At 64.1% G+C, this 7,874-nt stretch overlaps 4 protein-coding genes across 4 annotated transcripts in view; 2 read left to right on the forward strand and 2 right to left on the reverse strand.

The window, feature by feature from the left end:
* Positions 1 to 872: 872 nt before the first annotated feature.
* On the forward strand, positions 873 to 2,983 carry AMSG_06611 (uncharacterized protein; the record flags this gene model as incomplete). The annotated part of the gene is made up of 1 exon (XM_013901237.1): positions 873 to 2,983. Exon 1 carries the CDS (start codon positions 917 to 919, stop codon positions 2,981 to 2,983), a length of 2,067 nt encoding a protein of 688 aa, XP_013756691.1. The 5' UTR covers positions 873 to 916.
* A 45-nt stretch (positions 2,984 to 3,028) lies between these two features.
* On the reverse strand, positions 3,029 to 3,745 carry AMSG_06612 (uncharacterized protein; the record flags this gene model as incomplete). The annotated part of the gene is made up of 1 exon (XM_013901238.1): positions 3,029 to 3,745. One exon carries the CDS (start codon positions 3,743 to 3,745, stop codon positions 3,029 to 3,031), a length of 717 nt encoding a protein of 238 aa, XP_013756692.1.
* A 247-nt stretch (positions 3,746 to 3,992) lies between these two features.
* AMSG_06613 (uncharacterized protein) lies at positions 3,993 to 5,504 on the reverse strand (the record flags this gene model as incomplete). Its single annotated transcript, XM_013901239.1, has 2 exons — positions 3,993 to 5,436; positions 5,500 to 5,504. 2 exons carry the CDS (start codon positions 5,502 to 5,504, stop codon positions 3,993 to 3,995), a joined length of 1,449 nt encoding a protein of 482 aa, XP_013756693.1.
* Positions 5,505 to 6,054: 550 nt separating this feature from the next.
* Positions 6,055 to 7,874, forward strand: part of AMSG_11997 (uncharacterized protein) — a gene marked incomplete at its 5' end in the record, with an annotated part of 4,698 nt that continues 2,878 nt past the window's right edge. The window contains 2 exons of the mRNA XM_013901364.1: positions 6,055 to 6,180; positions 6,351 to 7,611. Coding sequence (XP_013756818.1) covers positions 6,055 to 6,180; positions 6,351 to 7,611 — 1,387 coding nt within the window. The remainder of the gene's footprint in view (positions 6,181 to 6,350; positions 7,612 to 7,874) is intronic.

The raw sequence follows: 7,874 nt of genomic DNA on the forward strand, positions 1-7,874 counted from the left end.
AACGCTCCGAACCTCCCGCCGACCCAGCCGAGTCGGGCCATCGCCAACTGCCGCCGCGCTCGCCACACACACAGCAAGCACCAGCCCAACTAGCCAAACCACACGCATCGCTCGCTGTTCCATCTCCGCTGCCATTGCAGAGTCGAGTGTGTCTCCCTTCTACTCCCCCAGGGGCAATGCTCGCTCGGCGACTTGCACGTGCCATCGCTCGAACCGAAAGACGTCCTGCTGCCGCTCTGCTGTCGTACTTTGTCCGGTGCGACTGACTGGGGGGAAGGGGAGGGGGGGGGGGGGGGGGGGGGGGGATGGCGGCAATATCTCGCTGTTGTGCCCAGGACAGGTCTCGGGCAGAGGCACGCGATGACTGGCTGTTTCAAGCAGCCTCGACGAAGAGGTGCAAGACTGATCACCGATCTCGATCTCGAAACAACTCTTATGAGCATACCAAGGCCAGAATCTCGCTCCACGCCCGCTGTACGGCACCATCTGCTGTTCGCTCTCCTTCATTGCATCCACCATCGCCGTCAGTTTGACAAAGCCAACAAAAACACATACTTGACACGCGGCCGTATTTTTCTGCGATCTCTCATCTTTTTGCGAATCGTACCAGCCACCCTTTCCTCGCCCATCCCTGCCTCTCTAGACCAACCGTCCCCACCGCTACCCCTCTACCCCTCCTCCAACACCCCTTCCCTTCCCACGCTCGCTTTGATCTAACCCAGGAGCACATCCCCTTCCCTGCTGTCGCCATCACCAGCGCCCTCCGCCACCTGGCTGATCAAGCTGCGGATCGCAACCGACCGATGGAACGCGAGCGACAGAGCGGCAGAGCGCAGGCGAGGTTGTTCCCGGTCGCACGGGACGTCAACACCAGCACGCATCTCACTCTACCTCGCAGAGCAAAGAGCAAGAGACCATGTCTAGCAAGTCGTTGAGCAAGGAGTCGAGCTGGGCAGAGCTTGCGGCAGGAGCTATGGCCAGTCGGCGACTCGACCGCGAGCGGGCACTGCTCCGGGCGAGGGAAAAGGCCGGCGAGGAGAGCGAGACAGACGCTGCGGTCATTGGCGATGCCGCCTTTGGTCATGATTCTGCTGCATCTGCTGATGATGCGTCATGGGAAGCCATCGAAGGTGCTTTTCTTCTGGTTCGCATCGCTCTCGAGGCAAAGCTGCCTGGCCACGCAGCGTTGGCCCTCTCGGTCGCCGACCGTGTTCCGTCGGCCCTGGAGCACCTTGAGCCGCGAGTCCGCTTTGCTGTCGCCGAGCTGATGGAGTTGCTGGCGAGCATTCTCGGCCTCGAGTTCTTCAACAACATGCTGCCATATCTGACCAACTCGATTGTGACCAACTTTGAGCGCGATGAGGCGGCCGAGGCCAAGGAGGAGGCCCAGAAGGCCGAGGCTGTGGTGGATGCTGATGCGGCTGCGGCTGCGGGTGCAGCGGCAGCGGCGGGCGGGATGACCGAGAGCATGCCGGCCAAGCCCAAGGGCAAGCACGATACCGAGGGATGGAAGTCGCTGGAGACGTCGATGAAGGCGCTGCGGCACATGCTGGCCGGGCTCGGCGGTGACGCGCGGGAGGTTGTCAACAGCGAGCTCCTTGCGCTGCTGTTCAAGGCGCTGCGACACACGAACCGGTTTGTGCGCGAGATCGGGTACCAGACCATCGACGCGTGCCTGCAGGCGTTTGAGGCCGCCGGGCAGGAGGCGAGTCTGGACCAGGCTGTGGCACTCGCGCCGGCGCTTGCCGAGCAGCTCGGGGTGGGCCTCGCCGACAACTGGTCACAGGTTCGGTTCGCGGCGTCGGTGGCGACGCGGACCTTTGCACTCCTCCTCAAGCAGTGGGCGCCAGAGAGCCTCGCGGCGGCGTACCCGATCCTGCTCCCGCGGATGTGCCTCAACCGGTACTACGTGGCGCAGGGCGTCAAGATTTACTCGCTCGAGACGTGGCGGATGGTGACGGACGGCGAAGGACCGGCGCTTGTGGCGCGGTACATCGAGCCTGTGGTCGCGTTCTACATTGCCCAGTCCGAGGCCGACAACCACGCGGTCCGCGAGGCTGCGTGCTACTGCATCGCCGAGCTGGGGACCAAGATCGACCGCGACGCCCTGGTGTCGCACGTCCGGCCGCTCCTCGCCGCGCTCATTGTCTGCTTCCACGACCAGAGCTGGCCCGTCCGAGACACGGCGTGCACGGCGTCGGGCCAGTTTGTGGCTGCCTTTCCGGACGCGGTCGGCGACGAGCTGGAGGAGCTCTGGCACCTCTGGCTCGAGCATCTGTCGGACAACATTTGGAGCGTGCGCGAGAACGCAGCGGTGGCGCTCGGAGAGGTGCTGGGCGCGTACGGCGAGCCTGCGCTTGCGCGGCTTGTCGCTCACCTCGACGCCAACATGGCCGCGGTGGACAAGCAGCCGAGCGAGTCGCAGCTCCACTCAGGCCTCGACAACACGACGACGTTTGGCGTGGCCGCCGCCCGCTCGGCGCGGGCCAACGACCCGCAGCTTCACACCGACCAGGCCATGTTCTCATGCGGCTCGCTGGCGCCCAAGCTCAAGCGCGGCGCCGGGTGCATGGACCATGGCTTCCGCCGTCCGGCCGAGCCGTGGGAGTCGACCGACGGCTGCGTGTATCTGGTCCGCGAGGTGGCGAGCCGCGAGCCTGCCGTCGCTGCCCGCTACCTACCGGGACTCGCCCACGCCGCCTCGATTACCACATTTACCCACTGGACCTCGCTTGCCGAAACGGTGTGGAAGCAGCTGCCGGCGGTGCTGAAGAGCGTCGGCCCGGCCGCCGCCGTTGACTACCTCCCGGCCTTTGCCGCGCCGCTCAAGACTGTTGTCGAGCTCGGTACCCGCCTCGCCGCCCACACTGCAGCCTACGCCGTCGCCGACCTCATCGCCGACCTCGGCGCCGACGTCGTCACCCCGATCCTCGGCTCAGTCGAGGTGACGCCCGACGGGGGCGTTGTCCACAACGACCCGTAGCCCGCGATGCAGTAGCCGTAAACCAGGAGTCACGCTTTGGCAGAGCTACACTGGCGCACTCGCTTCCTCGCCCACTGCGGACTGGGAGGCTGCTGCGTCGAGCAGAGCAGCAAGCTGAGGCGTGAACGCGATGTCGGCGGGCGTCTCGCCGTCGGCCGTCACCGCGGTTGGGTTTGCGCCGGCGGCGAGGAGCCGCACCGCGACGCCGTGCCGGCCGCGAACAGCCGCCATGTGCAGCGAGGTCCGGGCACGGTCGTCCGCAACCGCGTCGACGCTGGCGCCGGCGGCGAGGAGGAGGTGGACCAGCGCGTCGTGGCCTTGATGTGCCGCCATCATGAGCGGCGTTACGCGGACGCTCCCGCCAGCGCGCACATCGACATAGGCTGCACCACGCAGCGCCGCAGTCTCTGCCGGATCCAGCCCATCCTTGCCAGCTGCCGCCGCTGCCGACGACGACGCTTTCGATGCGCGGAGCAATGACGCCGCCTTGGCCGACATGGACGACGGCGACCGTCCAGACAACAGAGCCTCTGCCGCAGCGTGAGCGCCGTACCAAGCAGCGACATGAAGCGGAGTAAGGCCAGCACCATTCCTAACATGCGGATCAGCACCAGCATCAAGCAGCATGCGCACAGCAACGGCCCGATTCCTCTGCGCAGCCATGACCAGCGCCGACGATCGCCCCGGTCCGTCGCATCGATTGACCGCTTCGTCCCGACTCGCGCCCGCCTCGCCTCGCGACTCGCCCGCAGCCTCGCCCATGCGCGCGAGCAACCTCCGCAGCAGGCCCGACTTGGCTCGCCCAGCCGCTGCCCACAATGGTGTGGCTGTCTTTCGTCGGCGGGGCATGCTGGGTGGTGGGTGGGACGGGGCGGGTGAGGTGGCGACGGTGAGCGGTCGGCGGTGAGCAGCAGGCGTGGCGATCGCATCACGGGCTGTGGCTGGCTATTGGTGAAGGAGATATGGTTGTTTGTTGCCTTCGCCACACGGGCAAAAGAGTGGCTAATAGCTAGAGAGTGGCCAGCAGGGCCTTGAGCTCGACAAGGAGATCGGCGTCCTTGGGCGTCTTGATGTCGACGGTGAGGCCCTGGGAGAGCCACGCCTTGGCCTCGTCATACTTGCCGAGGGCAATGTAGCACTTGCCGATCATGAGATTGTTCTTGACGTAAAAGCCCGGCTCGACCTTTTCGGCGTCAAGAAAGTAGGCGAGCGCCTCGTCGTAGGTGGCGGTGGGCGGGGCGGCAAAGACGAGCGACGCGATCTTGCGGGTGTACCACGCCATGTCGGCAAAGGTGAATGCCCACATGCCGAGGATGTGGTAGTTGGTTCCGTTCGGACGCGGGTTGTACTGCAGCGCCTTGTCGAACGCCTCCTTGATGACGTATGCGTTCTGGATGGCTTCCTTGGTCGGCTTAAAGTCGCCGAGCAGCGAGAGGCTGATGCCGTACCAGTAGTGGCCCTCCCACCGCTGCGGCTCGCGGTCGCGCACAATCTCGGCAAATGTCAGCGCCTGCGAGAGGAGCGGGACCTTCTCATTGCCGACCTTAAAGTCCGAGTAGTTCTTGGCCGCACGCGCCGCAAGCACAAGCAGCTCGACCGACGCAATCTGCGGCTCGGGCCCGACTGCGAGTGTTGCGAGCTTGAGCGCCTTCTCCTTGTCAGCCTCCGACTTGGACTCGTAGTACGTGTCGAGCAGTGCCATGATCTGAGGCAGCGGGAGGTGCGACGCTGCCACAGTCTCCTCGTCGACCTCGCCGTTTGCCTCCTCGGCGCACTTGGTGCCTACAATGAGCAGCGAGCCAGCGGCGACGCCGGCGGCAATGCTGGCAAAGAGAACACCGAGCGACGGCTCGGCAGCGTCCTCGGCAGCCCCGTAGTGCATGCGATGCAGCTCGGCTGAGGCCGACGGCGCCTGCCGCGCCGCAGACCGCGCCGGCACCTGCCGCGGGCCCGTCACCGCAGGTATCCGCTTCGCAACCGCCGTCGAGAGCGGACGACAGAGCCGCGCCGGCGCCGGAGCGGGAGCAGTCGCGCCCACCGGCGGACGCGAGGCCGTGGTCGACGAGAATGCGCGCGAAGCCGACGGCGGCTGCCACTTGGAGAGGCGCGCAGGGAGAACCGACGCCGAGACAGGGACCGAGAACGGACCCGTCGCCACCTGCTGTGCAGCAGCGTGACTTGATCCATGCCGTCCGTTAATCATCGATGATCGGCGTCCGCCAGCTGAGCGGGTCTGAGACACAAATCGCGGTTGACGAGTTGATGACGACGAACTTGCACTCGACGACGAAGCCGACGAGCCGAGACGGCCGCCAGACTTGGGCCCGAGCGTAGCAGGCGTGGAGCGGGCACGAACGGCTCCGTTCATGGCCCGGAGAAGGGTAGGCATATTTCTGCGGAACATCTTGGTGGTCTTGGTCTTGGTCTTGGTCTTGTTCTTGTCCTTGCCTTTGCTGTGTCTCTTGGTGGAAGTGAGAGAGAAATGTGTGCCGCCTTCCCGCTGACTATGCTCCAACGTCATCGTGACGAGCCAATGTCGTCAGGTTCTCCCGCATTCGTTTGCACAAATTTTTGAATTCCGATTTTCTTTTTTTGAAAACTACTGCGGTGCACCTCATCTCATGGACCATCTGCCATGAACCATCTGCCTCAACCTTGCTGATTGATTGTCATTCCCGCGCCCTGCATGGGCTTCATCAATCTGTACGTGTTCAATAGACAGCCTCCTCTGTTCTCTGCAGATCGTATGGCTCCCTTGCGAGGTTGTGGTGCGCCTATGACATGGTGGCTTTGGCACGATTCGTTGTGGTCATCACCACCCGAACATCACCCGTAGTCATGGCTCGACGGGCGCGTGGAAGAAGACACATCGCCAAGCACCATCACAGACACAACGTCCAAGCACATGGTGTACTCGCTCGTCGTGGTCGGTGCGATCAGAGAGCGATGGATGGATGGATGGCTCTGGACCGCCTGCTCCCGCACATGTTGCACGTGGGTTGCCTCCTGACGTCACCCGCGCAACCGAGGCAACCACACCACAGCACGTTGCCCACACACCTCTTCCCGACATGTCTGCAAGCTCGTCGTACGACTCGGTGTCTGCGGCATCAGACGACAGCTCGACTGCCTCGCACTCGAATGGCGAGCTCTTTGAGGCGCTTGCTGCTGCGGTGGAGTCGGGCGCGCAAGACGATGTGCGGCAGTTGGTGACCAGCGGCAGGCGAGTCCGTCGGGGTACCTTGGTCGCTGCTGCACGATCAAACGCGTCGCCTTTGTTGCTTGGCTGCTGGATCACTCGGAGCATACCGTGGAAAGCGCAATGGGCGGCAACGGGTACACGGTTGGCGGGCGGATGATGTGTGAGGCGGCGAGTGCCGGAGCCATTCACGTCGTGCAGTGGCTGGTGGAGGAGCAAGGCGTTGATCCGGACGCAGTGGTTGAAGGTGAAACTGCGCTCGACTTTGCGGCGTCGGCCGGCAGCATGGACGTTGTCACGTGGCTGGTCAAGTCTGCCGGTGCCAGGATCGACGGCGTGGACGGTTGCGACCAGACGCCGCTAGCGACGGCGGCAGGCGCCGGCCACATCGACATCGTCCAGTGGCTGGTGGAGAACGGCGCAGACGTCAACTTGGCGCGCAACAACCACTACACGGCTCTCATGAGCGCGATGCGCGAGGAAAGCACTGAGATCGTCGAGTGGCTCCTTGACCAAGCCAACGTCGATGCTGCATGGGCGTTTGACGGCAGCTCTGCGCTCACGGTTGCAGCCAAGACCAACAAGCTAGAGATTGTCCAGCGGCTAGCCCTTGTCGGCTGCCCGCTCGAGAGCCCGGGATCCGGCAGCGGCGGTGCGATTGTGGTTGCGGCCGACAGTAACGCCGGCGATGTCGTCAAGTGGCTGGTGAGTGAGAAGCAGGTGAGAGTGGACGCCGCCGACGCATGTGGCGAGACCGCGCTCCACAAAGCTGCGCGATGGAACTACCTCGATATTCTCGAGTGCCTTGCGACAAGCGGTAGCAGCAATGTCAATGCGGCCAACGAGCGAGGCGAGACGCCGCTCCATGCCGCTGTCGACAATGGCTCGAGCGATGCTGTCGAGTGGCTGGTGCGCACGGGCCGAGCGAGTCTGGACGTGCGGAACAACGATGGTGAGACGGCGCTCATGGCAGCCACCAAGCGCAACCGCTGGAGAATGATCTATGGACTCGTCGAAGGCGGGGCTGACGTCAACGTTGCCGACGCGGATGGACGTTTCCCGCTGCACGTCGCAGCCGAGAACGGGCGCTACCGAGTTGTGGATGCTCTCGCCAGCGCCAGCGGCGTCGATCTGGATGTTGTCGATGCCGATGGCAAGACACCATTGCATGTGGCGGCGGAAGGCGGCGAGAGCAAAGTCGTCGAGCACCTACTGCGCCACGGAGCCTCATCCCAGGTTGCGGACAACAGCGGCGTCACACCGCTGCAGGCTGCGGAGCAGGCAGGCTTTGACGATCTCGCAGCGCTCCTCGCCATGGCCGTCAGCGACCGCGATGCGGCCCTAGCCGCCGTGGCCGAGTCTGCTAACTACCGCAGGCTTGACAAAGTCATGGATGGACGGGGCATGCCACCAGGCTTCGGCGGTAGTAGTACGTAAGCAAGTATGCAAGCGAGGAAGAAGAGGCCTTGACCACTTCCGCACAGCGAACACACGCCCTATGCAAAACGCTCGCCCCATCCCACCCGATCCCAAGTACGTAATGACGAGTAGCACACCAAGTCCACATTGCCATGTCTGTAATACCAAGCCCTGGACCTAGGCTTGATTTCCACCATCCCGATCCCGATCACCATCCCCCCCCTCTGGCCTCTGCCCGACGCTGGCCGACCGACTCGACCCGACTCGTCACGG

Source organism: Thecamonas trahens (genome assembly GCF_000142905.1).
Source record: "Thecamonas trahens ATCC 50062 unplaced genomic scaffold supercont1.30, whole genome shotgun sequence".
NCBI classification, from domain to species: Eukaryota; order Apusomonadida; family Apusomonadidae; genus Thecamonas; species Thecamonas trahens.